The sequence below is a fragment of the Solea solea genome, chromosome 5, assembly GCF_958295425.1.
Source record: "Solea solea chromosome 5, fSolSol10.1, whole genome shotgun sequence".
Taxonomy (NCBI): Eukaryota; Metazoa; Chordata; class Actinopteri; order Pleuronectiformes; family Soleidae; genus Solea; species Solea solea.
Genome location: NC_081138.1, coordinates 7,713,162 through 7,736,650, shown reverse-complemented (window position 1 = coordinate 7,736,650; position 23,489 = coordinate 7,713,162). Strand labels below are relative to the sequence as shown.

General features: G+C 37.1%; 2 protein-coding genes across 3 annotated transcripts; one reads left to right on the top strand and one right to left on the bottom strand.

Annotated features, from left to right (window-relative positions):
• On the top strand, positions 1-11,239 carry grtp1a (growth hormone regulated TBC protein 1a). Of its 2 annotated transcripts, XM_058629651.1 has the most exons (9): positions 1-330; positions 500-608; positions 3,843-3,994; positions 4,086-4,244; positions 5,679-5,803; positions 7,063-7,159; positions 8,015-8,187; positions 10,229-10,414; positions 10,498-11,239. In XM_058629651.1, the coding sequence occupies exons 2-9, from the start codon at positions 538-540 to the stop codon at positions 10,588-10,590; spliced, it is 1,056 nt and encodes a 351-aa protein (XP_058485634.1). In that variant the 5' UTR covers positions 1-330; positions 500-537; the 3' UTR covers positions 10,591-11,239. The 2 variants fall into 2 exon arrangements, with proteins under 2 accessions (XP_058485634.1, XP_058485633.1); XM_058629650.1 differs by having other exon boundaries at positions 1-608.
• Positions 11,240-11,834: 595 nt separating this feature from the next.
• Positions 11,835-20,082, bottom strand: lamp1a (lysosomal associated membrane protein 1a). The gene is made up of 5 exons (XM_058629652.1): positions 19,652-20,082; positions 15,522-15,628; positions 15,231-15,450; positions 13,835-13,996; positions 11,835-12,002 (listed from the first exon to the last, which is right to left on the bottom strand). The coding sequence occupies exons 1-5, from the start codon at positions 19,704-19,706 to the stop codon at positions 11,863-11,865; spliced, it is 684 nt and encodes a 227-aa protein (XP_058485635.1). The 5' UTR covers positions 19,707-20,082; the 3' UTR covers positions 11,835-11,862.
• Positions 20,083-23,489: the final 3,407 nt, after the last annotated feature.

Below are 23,489 nucleotides of genomic sequence, written 5' to 3'. Positions count from 1 at the left end.
GCAAATACGTCACGAGTGTGAAAATCCTCCATGGAGAAGAAGTGGATACTGGAAGAGAAGAAGGTTGGACATAGATTTACATCCTTGTAGCTCTTAGTTGTGTTAGCTAGTTAGTTAGCAGAGCTACAGGTCAGTTAATTAGTTAGTGGGTTAGGTGTTTATAGTTACAGTCCGGGAACAGTGGGAACAACAGCAGCAGGTGCATGTGGATGGCGATCAAAGCGAAGGAAAAGTCTGCCCTCTTCACAACAGCCTGAACATCGGCGGAAACATCAAACATTTGTGGCATGTTTACCAAAACTCTTTCTTGGTTCGAGTAAAAATGCGTCTGTGAGTTTTTCGCCGCTTTTTCTTCCTCGTGAATGAGAACAGCACAAACAAAGCTGTTGCGCCTACCGCCGTTCCTGCGCCCTCAAACACGCGGAGAGTTTACTTTTAGGCAAACTTACTTCGACATGCGAGACGGTTTAAAATGTCAGTATTTGTTTTGTGACGGTAGAAACATGGTGAGAAAGTAGCGCGGCTTTTCTGGAGGAGATGGAGAAGAGGAACAGGGCGACCAGCAGGGGGCGCTCCATCGGCGGAAGAGCCAGCGACAGAGTGGACAGGTAATACATTAACAGTAATATTATATTACATAAAATATTAAACTGCCATTCCCAGACTCTTGTGGAAGTTTTCTGGTCTTTAAATGTAATTATATAAGTTAATTTAAAATGCTTTTCCAGCACTTAAATTCAAATGTATCAAACAAGACATTCTGAAATTAGTTTCAGAATAATATTAGCTTCAATATAATCAGAAACGTTATATTGTTATTGCCTTATCCCTAGCTCAATGTAAGATATTGTGGCTTGAGCAGCTAACCAAGCCTGCTAAAACCTTTTAAATACCATATTTTGTATTCAGGTCAGTTTCAATCAGCCTATTTTATTCACGTGTGCCTTTAAAAACAGAACATTTGATAAAATCTTGAAATATCACAAACGTTACTATGCTTGTGGGAGGTGTGAAAGCTAGTGTATTGATTGACAATGTGGGATAGGACAGATGATGGGAGGAATGTGTGGACTACTGAGGAAACATCCCTACACTACATAAAGAAGCAAACATCACCACAAATAAATGGAAACATCTAGAAAAGTCCTCTGTGTCAACAGCTGCTGGTGCTCTTTATTAAAATCCTTCTTCATGTTGACTCAGACTATAAATTTGCCACCCACTGCTTCGCTCTGTCAAATAACCCCCAATATTTGCTGATCAGCAGTGGACGTAACATAAAATTTCCTTATTGAAAATGACAGTTTGTAGGGCTCCAAAGAGCCCTACAAAGTGTTAAAACTGAATAAAACAAAACTTTAGTTTGAGAACAAAACTAGACTTTTGAGAACCTCATCAATTCCAGGTTTGGAAAACACAATCAGCATTTTTTAGCATTATGGACCAAACAACTAATCGATGAATCAAGAAAGTAATTGACTCATGAATCGCTTATGAAAATAATTGTTAATTAAGGCCTAAAAATTTCAAAAATGATAGATAGCCCAATCAAAGAAAATACCTGATGGCAATAACTGTTGGATGCATTTTCACAGTCCTTCTGTGATAGAATAATGCTGTAAACTGCCCAGGGTTTTCTGAGTTTCTGAGTTAGATACTTGATATTGAAAAAAATGTATTGGATAATATGCACTACAGCATACTTTACCATAATTTAAAAAATGTATGTACAATAATATAAAACAAACTACAAAAATCTAGGTAATAAAACCTACTAAAACAACTCTGCTAATATATAACAAATTAAAATTAATGTATCCACTTGTTTTCAAAGACTAGTCTAAACCTGGACTTTTGAGATACTTTCTTTTCTGTGTTCTTTGACAACTGCCCACTTTGTCTGGTTTAGTAAATTGCAAAAAGTTTAACTTAATTGACAATTTGGCGTTTTGGTTTTGTCGATGGAATTAATACTTCACTCTTCCGTGAATACTATGTGGTTATTTCTAATGAGAAAAGGACCGCTGTGCTGTTCAAACAATAATAAGATTAGGTAGCTTCAAGTCCCCCATTTACACTTAAACATCTGCTTTTGCTTTGTCAACAAAGACACTCCCCTGATGAGGAATGCAGTGGTTACATAATAATGTCTTTATTTTAGCCTTGCTGGTAAAACCTGGACTGTTTTCTGTACACAGTAAAAGAGGTGTGGGGTTTACTGGCTCTAGGGTCTTTTTGTTTGTACTTGCTGTTGAAAACTACACCACGTTGCTGGTCTGTAGGTACATTTCCTCTGCAGCGATGTCTTTGTGCGAATGAAAGGGTTAAGCTGCAGGAAGATTATGGTGTTACTTACGTCAATAGGTTGACACACACAGACATAGTCTGGTTTCCATGACTTCAGAGGACATTATGTTGACTTCCATTCATTTCCTGCACACTTACTCTAACCTTAACTACCACTGGCCTAACCTAACCCTTAACATCAGCATAACCATAGAACATGTCTTCACTCAGTCGGGACTTTCTTTTTGTTACCATAAGGAAGACAAAAAGACATAAATGACTGTGTAAAGATATTTAGGACCATACCACATGAGTAATACCTCAATAAAACCACAGTGTAGCTGTAGGAAAAACGGATTGTAACACCTACAGCACCCTACAGCCATTATACGTACTTCAAAAACAGAGCCATAAGAATAGTAAACAGTGTAGGATAGAGAATGCGCTGTATTTAAAGTCCTTCACTTTGACGTTTATAGAGGAGGTAAAATTTTATGATGACACAAATAATTTACAAAGCAAGAAATATACTTCCAAACAATATACACAAAATGTTCACAGAAAGAAAATGTATTTATTTTATGAAAGTAGTTAGTTTGTGCAATGGTAAAGAGCTCGAGTGAGAACAGAGAACATATAGAAATCAGTTTCAAAAAATATACAGGAAAAGTATTTTCTAAAGACATGTAAGGATAAGGATATGTGCTGGCTGGCTAAATTTTACTTTGCTTACTGGATGGATAATTGGTATTTGTTGTGAACTGTTTTGGGTTGTCTATATTAGAATAGGGAAAGTTTATTTGTACTGTATGTGGTTGTAATTGTTTTTTGGAGTTGTATATAAATCAGGGATAATTGTTTATATACAGTAATATTGGATTGTATATAGGCATAGTGTTTTTATTAGTACTGTATTGATTGATTGATTGATTGATTGATTATTTAATGACCACACAGCCAAGCTGGTGGCATTTGTTTCAGATGTTTTCCTTAGCAGGTACCAACATTAAACAGCATTAAACATGATATTTAAGTAGGTGTAAAAGGGGTAGGAACAAATGAGTGAAACATTCCTCCTGCTTCTTTTTGAACATGTCATGTTTAATTTGTGTGTAAATACAGTATGTGTATTATTAACTGAAAGTATATTTTTAATGCTAAAATACAATTTTTATTGTTGATTTTTCAAATTTACTGTTTTACAAAAAAACTGAAAATATATTTCTTGATTAATATGTCAAATTATAGTTATTTGCTTAGTTTAAGTGCTTCAATTTCTACGTTTCATTAATTTCTGACTTCTCAGAGAATCCCAGTGAGCTGGCTTAAATTTGGGTATAAAAAAGTTTTTGAAAGATTTATAAAATATTAGTTTTCTTGTTTTGCACTGCATATATATATTTATATATATATATATATATATATATATATATATCTATATATATATAAATCTGTATAGTTGGGTTCAATGTTTCTATTAAGTGTATTCCAGATAAAAATATGATTTACTGTACTTTGATGTGTTTAATCAGTTGTTTACTGTTGTTCTGGTCCAGAGTGGATCCATATGGTTTTGAGCGCTCAAAAGACTTTGATTATGAGTCATATGAGGCGCTGATGTCCGAGTATCTAGTCATACTCACCAGGCGCGCCATCAAGTGGTCCAAACTACTGAAGGGCCAGAGAAAGGTGCAGAAGAATGTAAAATGTGAGTGTCAAAACCGGTAACACACACAAGGGGTTAGTTTTGCATTAAATAAACATGGGTTTTAAACTCAAATGTTTTCTTTCTCCTTCAGTAAAGCGTTATGTGCGTAAAGGGATTCCCAATGAACACCGATCTCTTATCTGGATGGCATCCAGTGGAGCTCAAGAACAGTTAGAGAGGAACCCAGGATACTACCAGTCCCTGCTCGCAGCCCAGCACGACCCCAAACTGGTGGAGACCATCCGCACAGGTGAGTGTGTCTACAGTTTCAACTGTTGTCAGGCCAATTTTAAAGAACTAAGCAGGAAAAGAAACATAATATGATGCTGCACCATAAATCTTCAGCTCTAGTTACACATGAACCTCTGTCTGACCTGATCAGGGAATGTAACCAATCCACATCTGAAGATCATTATTTACTTGAGACCAATCTGTACTAGGGCGAGGCAATACATCGATATTATATCTATATGAGATGAGACAAGATATCCTGATATTATGATAAGATATCTGTGCTGACTTTTCCTGATTTTAAATGCTGTTGCATTGATAATCTATTATTATATTTGGAATACTACATTAAAAAATAGATGGAATTAATAAAAGTATATTTTGACAAGTCACATTTCATTTCAAATCTAATTATTTGTGTTATAGCAGAATTTGACTATATTTAGATAATTTCATTGTTACCAACACACATTTACATATTTACAAAGAGAGGAAAGAGAAGAAGATAGAGACCAGGAGCATTTAATTTCAAAATGAATACCATTAATGATAATGTTTATCGTCACTATTATCTTCATCATCTGGTCCAGGGTGTGACATGCCTCTTGCTTGGTTCCAGCGCCTCATGTGACCCTCAGAAAAGAAAAAGCCGTTGATGAATGGTGGTTGAGGATAGTATTAATGTTAGCAGTTATGAGTAGGTATATAACATATATATATAGTATTAGTAATAGTTATAGTTGTAATATTTGAGCTGTGGTGTTGAAGCTCTGGATAATTAAGTGTGGTGATTAATTTGTCCAACAAAAAAAATCCAGACATGAGAATGAGGAGAAACCTAACTCAAATGAGTAAAATAATAGAATTTCTTTGAGCACCCTGTCATGGAATTATTTATCCGTAACTGCCGTCTGTGTCAGTTTGCTGATTCAGCTCAATGATTAATGCTGACTATAGTCAATGTAGATGCACAACACTGCAAAAACTACAGGCAACAGTCAGACACACGGGACACAATGATGCTCAACAGTTTGCTGTTTGAAAAACACAGAGAGCTGTTGGTGTTACCTCATGTTAGATAATGACATGACTTCTCCTGGTACTGATAAAACAAGTGATAGTAATGTGTTGCTCGGGCTCAGTGGTAGAGGTGGTTCTCCATGTGTGCACATGGGTTCTCTCTGCGTACTTCAGCGTCCTCCCACAGTCCAAAAACATGACAGTGAATGGTTGTTTATCTCTGTGTTTGCCCTGCGATGGACTGGTGACATTGGCTTTAGTATCTCTACTCCTTACTGCTTCACCTGTACCCACAACATTTATTAAACTACACATCCACAAACATTACAGTTGGCACATTATTGTGAACGTACGACTGCAGACATTCTTTTTCCTGCTGCCTCTTTTTCATTCACATCAGAGTAATGATCGCTGTCCATGTGGTTTCTTTCAGACTTGAACCGAACTTTTCCAGACAACATCCACTTCCACAGGACATCCAACCCATGTCTGCAGAAAGCTCTGTACAATGTACTGTTAGCTTCTGGTTACCACAATCCCACTGTGGGCTACTGCCAGGTAACACTGGACAACTGAACACCCAACTTCATACCTGTCCTGCAATCATGGATATTTTAAGTTAATAGTAGTTACTGTGATTACATTTGCTATTGTAAAGGACCTTGGGTTTTGTGTGTCATGTGGGGTAGAAGGTCACAGTATGTCACAGTTATGTTGACTTTCACTGAACTGCAGTGTTCGGTGTGTTGTATTATTGTATTATTGAGAATTATTCAAAATGTCCTCAGTTTTTTTATATGCAGCATAGTTAAAGTAGATAAAGCATACTTAAGTTTGCTTAAATGTTGTAGGTGTGAGAATTGGAGACATCTGGTGAGACTGCAGTAACAAACAGAAGACTCCTGGGCTGACCCATCCCTTGCTTAAGTGTCAGAAACTATGCCAAAAAGGATGTTGTTGTAAACAAGTGCATCAAGTTGATGAGCTATTGTCCCAAGAGATATGTTAAAATCAGTTTATGAATTGGGTACAACCCTTATATAAAAAACTTAACACATACACACTTTTGTGGGGGACCAAAGCAGGTGAACATTGCTGGAACAATGACACAGATCAATGTTTGTCTAGATTGTAAATATAAAACTTAGTGGTCACAGTTTATGACACACTACACACAAACAGAGCTGGTTTAACCACAGTCTTGCTCTCTTTCCTTTTTTCTCTACCAGTCCTCTACCAGTTGTGTGGCTGCATGGAGTGTTTTCTTCTTTCTCTTCCTTTTTCCTCTCAACATTTCATTCAGGGAGATTATTTATTTTACTTACAGTGACCATTTAAATTTTTTTTTAAAAATCTGCTCTATGCTAGAGGTGGACAAGATATATAATTGAAGATAATATCACAATATGCAAATTAGGTATTTAAATTACTTCGCAAAATCCAATGAAACTTGACACATTCTCTGAATACATGCAGCAGAAGCCTTCCTTGCTGCAGCAGTGAGCAACATTCAGTGTCATATGACCAATACTGGACCTACATGGTCTATAAACCCTCAGGAATGTTACTTTCTTCCCAGTAAGCTTGGTTAGTGTTTATGTTAGTGTGGAGAACCCTGTGGTATTTATATTTCATTCATAGGAGCACATGCAGCTTGTTTTGCAATTCAAATGTTTTTATCCAGTTGGCGTGCAGCCTATTTGTGTCTTTATCTTATTTCATATATCCATCCACATACCCAGTGTGTTCACTCACCAGGATGCTTTATCTCACTGCTCTCCTCATGTGAAGTCTGTGTGTCTCTCTTTTGTCCACAGGGAATGAACTTCATAGCTGGGTATCTACTTATCATCACTAAAGATGAAGAGAAATCCTTCTGGCTGATGGATGCACTCCTTAGCAGAATCTTACCAGGTGTGTGTGTGCGTTTGTATCTTTGTGAGGACCAAACCAGTTTAAACCAGGGATGTTGATAGGTACACGTCCAGCATCTCTGACGCATTCAAATCTGGGGATTTTTTTCCTTTGGTGTGTGTGTGTGTGTAACAGGTGATCTTTATGCACAGGGTTCTGTCTGTCTACAAAATATCATCGGTATGACCCTGCTTTTTTGCCCTATGTCAGTTATTTTATTTATACAGTCCAACATCACAAGTGATACCCTCTGTCCTTAGACAGTGAGGAAAAAAACTCCACAAAAACCCTTGTACAGGGTACATACACCTCAGGATGAGCCACAGAGGAGAGATCCCTCTCTGATGCTGTAGGTTTCATATGTACAGAGACAAGTTGAGCAGATTACAAACAAAACATTACATTTGCAGAAAGATTAAAAGATAATAATCGAGCTAGGACATTTGGGGAAAGTGAGGACATTTCAGTGTCCAGTGCTCACAATTTGAAAGGGCTTTTTGGGGGTTAAGACCTGGTTTTAGGGTTAGAAGAAAGTTTAGGTGTGTGTGTGTTTGCATTGATTTTCTGGTTGTCCCTTTGCTCTAGGCTAAGACTAATGTTGTAACAGGTCACATGATCTTTATCTGTCTGGCGTGTTAGGACCTGCACTGTTTGAATTTATGATGAACACTTACTCAAATAAGTGAAGTTGCATTTAATAACTTACTTAAAACAATTTGACAGTTACAATATCATTTTCAGCTCCTTCTGTGTTTGTCACTTTTGCATGTAAGCTATATATATATAAACCTCTTTCTCAACATAGAGCTTCATATATATCTCAGACAGATGTACTGTATGTCTGTGTCTGTGTAGACTACTACAGTCCGGCCATGCTGGGACTGAAGACGGACCAGGAAGTGTTAGGGGAGCTGGTGAAAATGAAAGTCCCCAGAGTGTGGCAGACCATGGTGGATCATAACGTCATGTGGACTCTTGTAGTCTCTCGATGGTTCATCTGCCTCTACATAGATGTCTTACCAGTCGAGGTGAGTGTCAAGATTAAAAAAAATGTAAAAGTCAAACATATAAGAAAGCTTGATGAAACACCTAGGGGGTCATTTTGTTGCTTGTTATCTGTCAAACACTGTTTTTATGACAGTGCGGCTTTTCAGACAAATGATTCAGCCCTATAATGTACAAAGGTCTGCATTGTTGCTCACTATTGCTGTGTCATTTATCATTCACTATAAATTAGGTATAAATTCTAAACAATTTATTGTAGCTGAGTGATGATTCAGCATTTGGGGGCCGAGGCACAGAATATATTTGCTAGCGACATTTTCATATTAGTAATAATTATACAAATTATATAAATAAATAGACATTTGGTTTTAATGATGGGTCATGACATTGTTTTTTATTTATTGACAAGTTTAAAGTTTTTTTTTAACAGAGAAGATTTATCCAAATTATATTTCAATGTTCTATTTTTGTCAGGTCCATCTTCATTTGTATTTGTTTTGTACGCCTGGGTCAGAACGATATTTATTTAAGCTTGTTTGGTGTTTTAATTACAGTTATCCACATTACAGGGTTCCCACAGGTCCTGGAAATCCTTGAAAGTTTAGTCATTGAAAGTGCTCAAATTTTGTGCACGAAAGAAGTTCAGTTGATATTTAGGTAAATGTCTCTTGTTTGTTATGACACCACCTACTGCGTCATGCCCTGCATTGCTTGATGTACATAGACAAGCCTACGCAGAACAAACGTTGAGTCATAATTACTAGCAGTGTTGTGGACACTGTTCACTGTCTCTCTCTCTGTCGTTGATGTGAGATTATATGCAGAACAATGTGATTATTATTTCCAAGTGAAGATTTATTTGTCAGTTTTTTTATATATTATTTTAGGGATGTCCCGATCCTATATTGATATCGGTCTGATATCAGCCAAAAAACGCATATCGGATTATATCGGTGTGCCTCTAAAATCTCCGATATAAGCGCTCCGATACAACAGTCCATTCTGCTCCAGCACTTCTGTCCAGCAGCGCCCGTTGTGATCACGTGGGCTCTGCATGTTGGATACATGTAGAGCCCACGTGATCACAACAACAGCGTGTGTGTGCTACTGCTATTTCAGAGGCTACGAAGCCGCACAGAAAGCGCGAGTTAGCCATTAGCACCATGCTAGCTCATCCTTAGGCGAGCTGCTAAAAACATTATTTCATAAACCAGCACCACCTGCCGATTTTCAACAGCCTCCGTTTGTTAATTATACCCCAAAAACCAGCCATGCCAAGAGCTTTGTGTGTTTTAAATGTGTCCTGAAGCTCCACACACTACACAATACGTCTGCGGGGCCGGTCCTAATCCAAAATAGTGAAAACAAGGGAGGTGTTCTATGAAGACACGCTGTTACCTGTGAAACACGGGGGCTCTGAAAACACCCCCATGAGCACTTGGTACGTTCCTCCTGATGAAATTAACCATAGACTATGAAATTAACATGGAAAAAAAGCCAGTATTCTTATGTTGAAGGTTAAAATTGATGTAACCCATTGGTTAATAACAAATGGGTCAGTTTTTCTCATACCTACTGTTGCTGACTATTGTTCTCTGTTTAAGTAATATCACTTGATCAAGCCTATTCTAACATTCCACACTACAAAACAAGTCAATAAAGTATGTATGATTCGTGCTGATATCGGATCAATATCGGTATCGGCCAATACTCAAGGCTGCAATATCGGTATCGTATCAGAAGTGAAAAAGTTGTATCGCGACATCCCTAATTAATATGTTAGGTTTATTTTGCATCATAATGTTTTATTGTGAAATATATATAATCCCATATCGAAACAAGCACTTTTACTTTGAAATTCCGTGAAATATCATCATGAATAATCTTCATTGCAAAACCATGATGAAATATTTTGTTTTAATTTTAAGATCATATTCCCCACCCACGACTGAACAGCCCCCTCTTGACCAGACTACACCGCTATTGGCCTCCAGGTCATTTGAGTTTGACATCCCTGCTTTAACTGATTTGCTGGTGGAATCTTTCTTGTTGTTTTTTCCACAGACAGTTCTGCGAATATGGGACTGCCTGTTCTACGAGGGCTCAAAAATCCTGTTCCGTGTGGCGCTGACACTGATCCACCACAACCAGGATCTGATTCAACAGGCCCAGTCTCTGCCAGATATCTGCCAGATCTTTAAACAGATCACACGTGATACATTTGTTGATGAATGCCACACTTTCATGCAGGTAAGACAATAAGTGATAAACATGCATTTGTAGTTTGGTTTTCTTTTAATTCTGTAATCCCACAGTTTCTTTTCCTTTCCCAGAAAATTTTCAATGAACCGGGAAGTCTCTCCATGGCAACCTTGACGAAGCTGCGGGCGACTAGTCGCTCTCGCATCATTGCAGAAAAGTCATGACATTTAAAAGACTTTCCTGTTGCTCAACACACATTCCACTGGGAGAAGAACCCAGCAGCCTGTTTGCACCTTTTAAACAGAACTATTGTCACAATTACTATCAATTTTTATCATGTACTCTTTCCAAACAATCTCAGTGCACTGGATATATGATCATATGTTAATGTTCTTAGTAATTTTCTGTATGAGCTGATAATTCTATTTCAAATGAGTCTGTGCTATAGTTTAAAAATATTTTCTTTAGTGGAATGATGCACTTTACTCTGAAGGGTTAGAGACGGTTAAGAAAATACTGTTGATTATGATCAGATTGACATAACACAACCAGAAGAAATTGTCCACTGTATTTCAGTTAGTAATAGGCTTCTCTCTTTTTTCCAACAATGAGTTTATGAGCTTTAATTTAAAGAAAAAAAAAATCATATGAAACAATATAGTGAGCTAAACCTTCCTAATGTGTCATATCAATTCAGATGTTACTGAACTGGATGGGCAGCAAATGCTGTGGTGGTAGTCTTAAGACAAAATATATCACCCAAATGTGCAGTGCTGGATAAAGCCAGTGGGTGGCAGTAGAGGTTTATTGATAAGCACATGAAGTGAGTCTACTGCCCTTGCTGTTAAAGGTTAATAAAGCAGTTCAAGTCAATTCTGTGTATGATATGGTCGTTATTCAAAATAACTGTGTCCTGATTCTGGAGTATCATGAAGTTGTAGAAAATAACCAGCTTTTTGGAAATCTGCAAACAGCTGGACAGAAAATGAAATCTGTGTAATATAAACTTGGTTTAACAAATTTGAGAAAAATTTTTTTTCATATAAAACCAGATAAAAACAAACCACAAATTGTTCTATTATGTGAAAATAGCCTTTATTAGCCTCTAATAGACTTTATTATCTTTCAATAAGAGATGCATCATTCTGAAATTCTGCGTACAATGTGTGTAATTTTAAGTTTTTTGAAAAATAATTAAATCTAACAACAAACTGCAGTTCATTGAAATTCAACTGATTCTAAAAACAGAGTAGAGCTGAGCAGCAGATTACCTTCAAAAAAGATCAATTCAAACTGCCTCCATCATTGATCACATGACTTTTAAGCCTCATCATCACTTAAGTATTTTTCTTCTCACAACAGAGAAAAATAATAAATAATAAAATCTCCAGACGTCACATAAAAACATGCTCAACATAGGAAAAACTACTACTTCCATTACTCGTGTTCATTAACAATTTTCAGTCAATCAGGTGCAAAAGGAATGGAAGGTTTATTTAGATGGTCTGATATCCAGCATGAGTCCTCTTCCTGCCCATTAGATACGCAATGAGCACAATCAGCACCAGACCAGCAAGAGCCGCGCCGACAATGATGGGAATGAGCATGTGGTCTTGGTCCATCTGACACTCCTCCACTGGAACCACAAACATAAAGGGTTATTTTACAATTTGACCTTTGTAGTGGTAGTAGAAGTACAAGCACTACTTGTAGTAGTGGTACGAAGTTACATACTGTCGTTCTGTTGTGTGCTGACACTGCTAAACAAGTTGTTGTGAGTCGGCTTCAAGAAATAAATCCTCTAATAGACAGCTTGTTAGGGTCTCACTCACTCATATTGTACCACTTTATCCTCCATATGAGGTCACGGGGGCGCTGGTGCTAATCCCAACCGACATGGGGCGAAAGGCGGGGTACACCCTAGACAGGTCGCCAATCCATCACAGGGCCACATAGAGACAAACAACCATTATCGAACCTGACTGAGGGAGTGCTTGTGCATATACACCAACAACACAGGGGCGGGTGGGTACAAGAGTCATTTATCCTGTTAAACTGCTGAATATCTAGGGAATTTTGAGCAGTAAGATTCAATTCTGAATCTCTATGCGGGTACTTCTCAGCGTTTTCAGTCATATTTGCACCAATAACTCTGTTAATAAACGTGTTGTGAACGTCAACTTTTTCCAAATTTTCACCAATATTTGTCAACTTATAAATATATTAAATAGTTACATATAAATATAAATCTTCTGGGTGAAACACAATAATGAGCTAATATTAAAATTCACACAATCGGTAACCGGAAGTACCAAAATAAAAGATTGAGATGGTCAGACTGTGTTTATAGAATCAAATAATTAATTAAAATAGGGGCAAATTAACTTTTTTTTGACGTGTTCTATGTTTTGGCCGCTCTTTGACCAGCAAGATGCACCCAGACCCACTCCTGTATACGCTACAGCGTCAGTTTTATGTCAAAAGTCAAGAGAGCAGTAAATAAATCAAATACAATAATGTTTTACACGCGTGCTTGGCTATTTTCAGGCTTACTTTTAAAGTAAAATCTGCCCACGAAGTTCAAATCAGCTCACTGGTCAGTGACCAGACCTTAGACAGTTAGGGGGTGGAGACCAATGAGGGCACTGGCCCTCTAATGATTGGTCACTTTCAGTGCGATCACACCCACAAAGAACTTCATGTATTTAATTGACAGCCATCCCTACGAGACGTCCGGAGCAGAGAGGAACATTAGACCGAAGCCAAGAATTTGTAATGCTTGTAAAATGGCTCAGACTCCAAATAAACAATTGCACAGACAAGAATTCATATTGAAGCTTATATTTCAGTTCAGTTCGGAGGGTATTCCAAGCAGAGGGGGCAGAGAAAGTGTCTGAACACGGGGAGCAGACGGGTACAAAATGTCATTGGAACGTAAGGCACAGTGGTCTTTTGTTCTCTGAAGAAAAGTGCATAAATAAGCAGGAACCAAGCTAAAAAGAGCCTCATAAACCAGTAGAGCTGAAATGATTCATCGATTAATCGATTATTAATCGATTACTAAATTAATCGACAACTATTTTGATCATCGAATAATCGGTTTGAAGCTTTTTTCATGATTAAAACAAGATTTCCGATTGTTTAAGCTTCTTAATGAATGTATATTTTCTTCATTTCTTTGCTCTGGATAACAAAGAAATCATTAAAAGTGAATCATTTTGGTTTGTCGACAAAACAAGACATTTGAGAACATCATCATTTCCAGGTTTGACGAACACCAATCCACATTTTTTAAGGTTTTCTGATATTCTGAACACCAAACGATTAATCGATTAATCAAGAAAATAATCGACAGATTAATCAATCATGAAAATAATCATTAGTTGCAGCTCTATAAACCAGAGTCATCCAGTGTGTGTAGCGTCTTACATCCAAGGAAGGCATGGAAGCTTTAGCATACAGTCTCACCTGTTGGACTCAGGTCATTTCCTGGCATGTAGGCCTCGAGCCTCACATCAGAGAAGGTGACAGTGTCTCCGCCCACTCTAACAGCAGTGGGACTCACACAGCGATAGGTGGTGTTGGTCGACGCCCACATCCCAACTGAAGTGGTGAACTCAAACACCACGACTGCAACACAATCACACAGACCACGGGTCAGACAAAGCAAGAGGAAATAGCTGAGGAAGAATAAATATGGAATGTTGGGAACACCTGGATTACCTGGAATCTCAGAAAGTCACCGTTCTTTAATGACATAGACATCTTATTAGATAGTAAAATCTTAATCAAATGAAAGTCCTTGTCGTACTTATGTTCTTGTGTTGTGACAAATCGGGCAAATATTACTTGTGGGTGATATATCTCACATAAAAACATGTGTGAAGATACAACATTTAATATATATATATATATAATATATATAATTAGTGCATCTTTGATTGATAATATTTTTGTAAATACAATGAATGTAAATGCAAAAATGAAAACTGATAATCCCTTTACTGAAAATGTGTTAACTGATTTACGTCTTCAATTTTCTGGTTACTTCCAAAGAAATGTTAACACTATGGTATAAGAGGTCTTGCACAACATTGGTTAAAAGGTTATTTAAATAATAGATTCCAGTATGTCCAAATGAATGACATAAAATCATGTTCGAGAAGAGTAGCATGTGGAGTGCCACAAGGTTCAGTATTAGGCCCTAAGTTATTTATACTTTATTTAATTTATTTATTGATTTCTTTATTTCTTTCTTTATTTAATATACATTTTGTGATGTTTGTGGACAATAGTAATAGTAAATAGTAATAGTAAAGTTATTTTGTATATATATATATATATATATATATATATATATATATAATTGAATCAGTAGAAAAAGAGTGGATGGAATTGAAAATATAGGTTTGACTTCAATAAGGTATCATTAAATGAAAGTAAAACAACATTTTTGGTGGCACCAAATTTTGACATAAAGTTGAATTTAAACATTTTTGGGAGTCGTTATAGACCATAAACATTGTTGAAAACCACACATAGAACACATTAAACGTAAGTTATGGGTTTTAAGGATTTATTGAATAAAAAATGCCTCTAAAGAGTCATTAGAATAATAAATAAAGTTGGAAATCTGGAATTTTCATCGGCTCTTACATGTTCATATTTCAAAATTGTGTATTCTAAAACACTCGAGGTCATTTTTTGTGTGGTGAATAAAACTCTTACTGTTTGCATTCAGACATTCTTTAAACTAAGAGAAGGAAATTGTAATTCACAAGGATTATTTATGTTTGAAACTATCAAACTATCAAAGTGTTAAGTCCACACTACACTGTGCTGCACTGTGAGTGTTTGTTCTCACCAGGGCTGTTTGCATCAGGGAAGGAGACAGCGTCACTCAGGTTGTACTGCAGCGTCAGGTTAGCGACGCTGTACACACTCAAGTTGGTTGTAAAGCTCAGGCCGAGAGCGTGGCCTGGTCCAAACAGCACCGCCAACCGCGCTGGGCTGCTGTCTGAGCCGCATGTGCTTCTGCCGATGTCAACTGTGGAAGAGTCCGGCAGAGGAAGCTGCACTGTTCTCTGAGGAGGAGACACAAGTCATAGGACTGGGGATCACAGGAAACATCACCGTCATCATGGGCTGTACTTACCGTGCTGCTGGACGTGTTGTAAGTGATGGAGAAGGAAACAGAAAGCTCAGCTTTAATACAGGTGGAGTTTTCCTCCTTGACCTCAAAAGTAAGAGCCTGGATATCACCTGAGGATGAGACAATCAAAACAAGAGAGAACAGCATGTCAGTAAATGGTCTCAGAACACACATTTCCATGAGATAACCTACACTTTTACTATGGAATCTGTATTGTATTTCATATTTATATACAACGTTAACTTGGCAAAATGTGAATAGTGAAAGGTTACTGTTTTTTATCACATCATCACTAAACTGTGAAAATTTGCACTGGGATCAACAAGTAACACGACGAGCTACCGATTTACACTGGTTTACACCTGACACACCAAACTAGTTTAGGTGTTAAGTTCAGAAACTCAAAGCACTTCATCTCAAGTCCTTAAAAAACCTTCTCATGCATCTTAACAATACTAACTATCACCATGTGACTCGCACTTCCCCCAAAGTCTGAAACTCAACTCAACACATATTCATACTGTACTTCCATATTGTGTTTAGACTTTAATGATAAAGAACTTACCAAACTGTTTGACGCTATAAACTGTGGATTACATTGTTTCCCAAAACCTCGAAATAATGAGGTTCTTAAAGCTCTAATATTATTCAGTTTTAATGATTTCTTTGTTATATGAAGCAAACGAACCAGAAAATATTCACATTTAAGAAGCTGAAAAATTATAAAATGAGTTGACAAAATGTATTGATAATGTAGCAACTCATTTACAACCATACCTGTAAAACCTAATATAACTTTGAACAGGTAAATTGGTAAATTGATCAAATAATTTCCCAAAAAAATAACTGAAATTATAGCATGTTACATTAATGAAACTAATTCCATCTATCCATTATATAAACAACCATTCACTCTCATACCTATGGTCAATCTAGACTTACCTAATCCTCACACACACACTCATGAAAAGTTTTCTTTTAAGAAAATACACTCTAAAATAAAAATGTACTACTTTTTATGATCTATATTACATGATCTTAAAATACACTTATTCCCTTTCATAATACCTGCTATTTCTTTGGCTTTTTAACGTTAGAAACAATAAAATTGCCTATAAATATGGCCAAAATCTGCTATAGCACAAATAATTAATAATTAAGTGTTATTAAGTGACTTTATTTCACATACAATTTTGTCGATTTCTTCATCAATAAATAATATTTCATTTAGGAATGTTATTATATTTATAAATGTGTATAAAAAGTGTATTTCACAAATGTATTCAATCATGAATATGAGCCTTTAAAACCAGGAAAAGTCATCAGAGACCATATGTTGTCTCATGTCATGCTATAAATATAATATCGATATATGGCCCAGTCTTACGAGAGAATAAATGCTGCTGCTGCTGGTTGAGCGTTGAGTGAAAAAAAGAGCTGACAACATGGTCAAAAAATCATATTTGCAATTGGGATACAGTTCAAAATTGCTATGACTTTTCATTTTTGCATCTTAACTGTCATTTTTACACGGAAAACGATATCAGCATTCACTGGCTTTTGGGTCAGTGAATTGCTGCAGCACTGCACAATTACACCATAATGCTGTTTTGGTATATTTTTACCCCAGTCAGACATGATAATCAGGGAGGAGCCTATAGAATAGTCAGTATAAATCCAAAAATCTTATAAATATAAATAAAAATCAGCAACAGCAGATTAGCAGAGTCATGTTGTGGGCTGTTTATTTATTCTTTGTGGGAGAAGAATGTTTGTTACACAGTTTTATGTCTTTGAAATAGCTTGAAATGACTCTAACATTTATCATGTATCAGACTGATATCAGTATCAATCACACATGAAAAGATGATATTGTCACTTGGTCGTATTGTGATTTAGATTTGTAGGCTTTTTTTTCACATGACCAACCCCCTCCTGACCACACTAGCGTCACACACTCAGTGTCCACCGAGTCATTTGAGTTTGAGACCCCTGGGTTAGGAATGAACTGGTTTGGCTTAATGCTCTGTTTAGACTGATCAAATGAATGGAGGTCAATGCAGTGACCTCAGTGGAATAGCTGCACAAACTTGTGTGTGTGTGTGTGAGAGATCATGGTGGTCACATGGCGCTCTCCAATGACACAACACAACAGATAGAATGGATATAATAGAATAGAATCCAATAGAATAGAATAGAATAGAATAGAGTGCAGGGGCTATTGTGGTCTTGTTTTGATACAGGTATCTGAGAAAACAATAAGGCCTTTGGATTCTTCAACTTTAAACAGGTTATTTAACTATGAAAAAACCTGTGCGTTGTTTAAGTGCACACAAATACTAGTAATCTTCAGACTTATGGTTATTTCCATTATTGTATTATTACTAGTGCAGTGCAAAATCTGTTTTTAGTGATTGTTGGTTTGGTGTGTTTGAGTGCTCATTGTTACTATTACACAGCAGAGGTTCAGTGACATTTGTATTTAATGGCATACAATAAATATGGAAAACTGAACTACATGGTTGCATAACCGTTGTTTGGTTGTCACCGGGATGCAGTTGCCTTGTCTGTCGAGCACTGCGCTTCCCTCATCTGCCTCAGCTTCACTGCGCCTTGTCTCACTCACAGTGCTGTGTGAGTGAGAGGGGGAGTGGCTGCAGTAGAGCGGCGAAAGCCAATGTGTGATTCTTTCACCGGTATCGTTTGCATTATGAAGTATCTGACTTAGATGAACACATTAACACAGCTACATTCTGTCTCAAATGTGTTTAAGAGGTAAACTTCTGTAAATGTTTACATTGAAGAGTAGATGTACTGTATGTGTAGTATCAGACTCAGCTGAATTGTTAAAATGTGCATTCCATTGCATTGAACAGCAAGCAGGAAACTTTACGATCATGTGTTGTATAGGAAAAGAATGTTAGATAACCTTTAAAAGGTGCGGTCCAGCTCACAGGGGCCAGAATTGTTCGCAGATCACAGGAACATTCTCCTGAGCTGCTGCTGCAAAGCTCGGTCTGATGCCTGACTTGTAACTGAATAAAATCCCTTTTGGTCGGTACGGAGTCCTGTGTCAGAGGAGTTTCTTTCCACACCATCATGACTAAAAACACAATTACTTCTCCAAACAACATCACACTCGGTACTGCACTTACTCGTGCCAAGTTTGAAATCAATCGGACCATCGGTTCTGGAATTTATAGACGGATGAAATCACACAAGACTTTGCAAAATTGGGATCTACTTAAAGGTTGTGGGTTTGATTCTTGGTTCTACTTGCCGATGTGTCCTTGGGCAAGACACTTAACCTCACGTTGCTCGTGGCTGTGTATGGGTGGATGGGTATGAAAGATGTGTAGTAAGAAAAGTGTGAGTGAATGGGTGAATGACTAAACTGTAGTGTAAATACAGACCATTTAAAATAAAAGCTGCATTATAAAATTATAAAATATAGCATTATGAATGGGTTATAATTACAGTCTAGTCATTTGTTGTAGTTTAATATATAATTGTCAGGTTTTTACATTAGGAATGGATCATTTTAATATATTATGCATAGTAATGTTACAGTTAGATTGTTGACTGCTACAACTGAGATTACTGATTACTTTCATTAGCTGACTTATTGACGCTTTAAAAAAATACAGACTGTTTTAAAAAAAAACTGAAAATGCTGTGTACTATCTTTTTTATTTGTTTGATTTTAATATTGTGTGAACACTAGAGCCGCAACTAACGATTATTTTCATAATCGATTAATCTGTCGATTATTTTCTCGATTAATCGATGAATCGTTTGGTCCATAAAATATCAGAAAACCATAAAAAATGTTGATCTGTGTTTGTCAAACCTGGAAATGATGATGTTCTCAAATGTCTTGTTTTGTCCACAAACCAAAATGATTGACTTTTAATGATTAATTTGTTATCCAGAGCAAAGAAATTAAGAGAATATTCATATTTAAGAAGCTTAAACAATCAGAAATCTTGTTTTAATCATGAAAAAAAGCTTCAAACCGATTAATCGATTATCAAAATAGTTGTCGATTAATTTAGTAATCGATGAATAATCGATTCATCAATTAATCGTTTCAGCTCTAGTGAACACCAGCAGAGTGTGAAAGTCATACTCACCTGGAAGAGAAACGCAGGCGAAAGTGAACGCAAGCAGCGCGTGACACACTTTCATCTTTTCACGCTTTGTAAATCCTTCAAGTAGAAAACAGCTGATGCTGATGCTGTTGTTGTTGTGGTTGTGTGTTGTTGTGGTTGTGTCACAGCTACAAGCGCAGCTCGTGTGTCGGTGCTGCGCAGAACTAACTTGCACTTGACTGACGTGACCGAGCGTTCGCTGAAGCAGAGGCGCTGTGTCGTCACTCACCCTCCGCGTTGTTGTTTATGTTCCTGTGAAGAATGAAAATGATGGAACACGAGTACCCCAGCATTCGTAGAGCAAATCCCGCGGAGGAAACGCGTTAATGTCGGTCAAAGGATCTTTGTCTGAATCATAAACCATGTCTGGTCATGTGAACCGCCGCATTAAGATCTCACTCGTCACGTGAGACCCCCCCGCCCCCGCCCCCAAATTGTAACCGACTACATTCACGTCATCAGGTTTAAAGCTGCGCAACCTTCAAATAATGTCTATTATAATAATGATTTTTTTGACTGGGTGAATGTCTTTATGTAAGTGTGCATACGGTACATGTTACACACCAGATCTACAGGCTAATCTTTACAGAAAAGCAGTGTGACGTCATAAAAGTTTCTTTGTGTGGTAAATTCACATGACGTCATTCAAAACCTCTGACTTACTGATATACAATAAACAATAGGTTATATAAGCAGTTATCATTCTTTTGTTGTTTTTTGGGGTTTGATTTTGTTTCTAATATCTTGAAAAATAAATCTATGTCATCATGTTTTATAAAATGCTATAACATAACACAGCGATTATGGTTGTTTGTACATTAGAAGTGCTGCGTCAGAGTTCACTGGAATCATTGGCTTACAACAGTTATAACAAATACCATTTACCAACTGTAGGGGGAACCCAAGAGCAAATCTTACTCACCGAGTGGAACAGTTCCAATGCAGTACAGTACGTAGATTACCAAAACAACTGGCTCCAACTGTTCCATTCTATTGCGCCCTTCTGTGAAATGATACAGTCAGCTGATTGTGTGAAAAACGTCATTTATAATCGGTGTAAATATCCCATGGAAGTCGAGTCAATCAGCCACAAACCGAGCAGGAAAAAGAGCTGCTGGATGTCCTCCATTGTTGCATAAATAACTGGGCCTGAAATGAGCTTCCTCTGTTTCAAAGACCAGCAACAACCACTGGTATATCGAGGTCTATTTTTTTAAAGATGGCAAACTATCTTCACCCAAATGACAATGTAAATATTGACCCGAGTAAATGTGTGCCTAATGTAGAGACTAATTTACAGCCATATGCATAACAATAATCAAAAAAAATCAAAACTCGAAACCCGACCTGTATGTTTTGTCCAAGTCTGACCCAAACCTGACACAGTTAGAATAAGCTTAAGCGTAATTTTCTTGAAACATATAAATAATGAAAATAATAGTTAAATATTATCGTAGCCCCAACAGAATAGTTAGTGGATTAAGAAGAGTGCAATATTCACAAAATGATTTAAACTGAAATGATCAATTACATGGTGTAGTTAATGTATGAGGACAGCACAGTTTGCTGTGTATGGAGGGGTGAACATGTGACACACACACACACACACACACACACACTCACGGCTGCTGCATGTGTTGCAGTCAGTCAGCTGACACCTCCATCAGTTCACGAGGGAGTGCAAACCCTGGAAGGCAACGCAGCAGAGGCTGCACACTGCTGCTGTCTATGACTTCTCACCAGCCTGCTACATTCAGACTTCAGTCTTCAACCAAAATGACCAAAAGACCAAAAGCTCATTCAAGATCTTTCTCATTTCTATCTTTCACTTGCTGGATATACTGTAATAATTTGGTCCGTTTCCCAGTTCCCTTTCCCTTTCTTTGCTTCAAACTAAGGATGCATCACTAACACTTTTTTAAAACTAAGTTGGAAAACAAGTACTTACAATTTGGTACTCTATAATATCGTTACAGTACCTGGAGTATAGCACTTAGAAAGCAACAGCAGCTACTCCAAAACACCGGTTTCTTTGTCTTTGACGTGTCTTATTTTCAAGTTTACGTCATCATTTATATTTATATCAAAACTTAACGGAATGAATAACTAAAGTTATATAACATAAACATGAAGGAAAGGAAATCCATAGATAATTATATAATTATCCATGGATGGATAATTATATTTAAAACACCTCAACACTGAACAACTTATACCATGCATTACAAAAGGCTGAAACAATTAATTGATTATTAATCGACTTCTAATCGATTTTAATAATCAATTCATTCAATTTTCCAGCTTCTTATATGTGAATATGTTCTGTTTTTTTCGCTCCCTATAACAAGAAATGATTAAAAATTAATCATTTTGTTTGTGGACGTTTGAGAATATCATAATTTACAGGTTTGGGAAATACTGATCAACGTTTTCTGACATTTTACAGAACAAACTACTAATCAATATATCAACAAAATTATCAAAATAATCACATTAGAAGAAGACCTGGGTTCATGACCCGGTCGGAACAAGGGCTTTTCTGCATGGAGTTTGCATGTTCTCCCTGTGTGTGTGTGTGTGTGTGTGTTATTGATACAATAACCAGTACAAAGGTTCAATATCAGCCCACAGTAACTGGATATCTGTATATGTACCTGTACAGATATCTCAAGTTTGAATTTCTACCAATATCAGTCTATAGTCTTTTACTACTTTTTAACAACTCAGCTGTTCATTAGACATTTGTACTGATGCATTTAGCACCTAGCTACAATTGGCCACTTCAAAAACAATGCTCCAGTGCAGTGAAAAACAGGCCATTTGCAGCTCTCACTCTGGTCCATACCCTTGACAATGGTGGTGAAGCATTCACATCATTTATAGCGTAATTTTTTCTGATATCCCATCCAGTGATTTTTGCCACACAGCAAAAAGACCCAGTTTTGTGACCTGGTTATGGAGTTTGCATGTGTGTGGGTTTCCTCCCAGTCCAAAAACAGGGGCCACTCTAAATTGACTGTAGGTGTGAATATCAGAGCGAATGGTTATTCATCTCTGTAGGTTTGCCCTGCAATGGACTGGTGACCTGTCCAGGCTGTGAGCCCACCTTTTGCCCTGTGTCATTGGGATTGGCTCCAGCTCCCCCATGACCCTCATGTGAAGAATACAGCAGAAGACAATTAGTGAGTGAATTTGGCTGGCTCATCACTAAAAATGCTGATATTTCAGCCTGGTTTTCACGGTGGGCCAAGTTTTGTCCACCTTTAGTTTTGAGAAGCATTAACCAATTTCACATTTGATTTAACATACTTTCAGTCCTGCCCTAAATAAAATGTAGGGGTAACACAGCTTCTTTTAGTGGTGAGCTGCTGCTAAATTAATGTAAGGGAAACACTCTGATATCAGGTACAAGTATTATTATCCATGAACCACCAATTCAATCATTAAATATCCATTTATTCAGGTTCACTTTTCTCACTCATACATAGAACACAACCTGACCTACAAAATAAACGTCAACACATGACATTGGACATTTGAACATTTTGGTCAAAACATACAGGGATACCCAAAGACATACCTGCAAATTATTTAGAGTCTGCCTTACCATTAATAACTCCTCCCTCTTACCTTAACACACCAAGAGTCTCAGGAATAACTTCATCCACCCTTGATGGATGTCTCTCTCTGTCCTCAACAGCTGCTCTTCTGCCAAATCAAGCAAGCAACCAACCAGGTTCACACTCAGCAGTTTTCGCGGCCATTCATGAAGAGGACACATCGGAAACAAAATCCCCAAACTTTTGACAAACCAGCTACA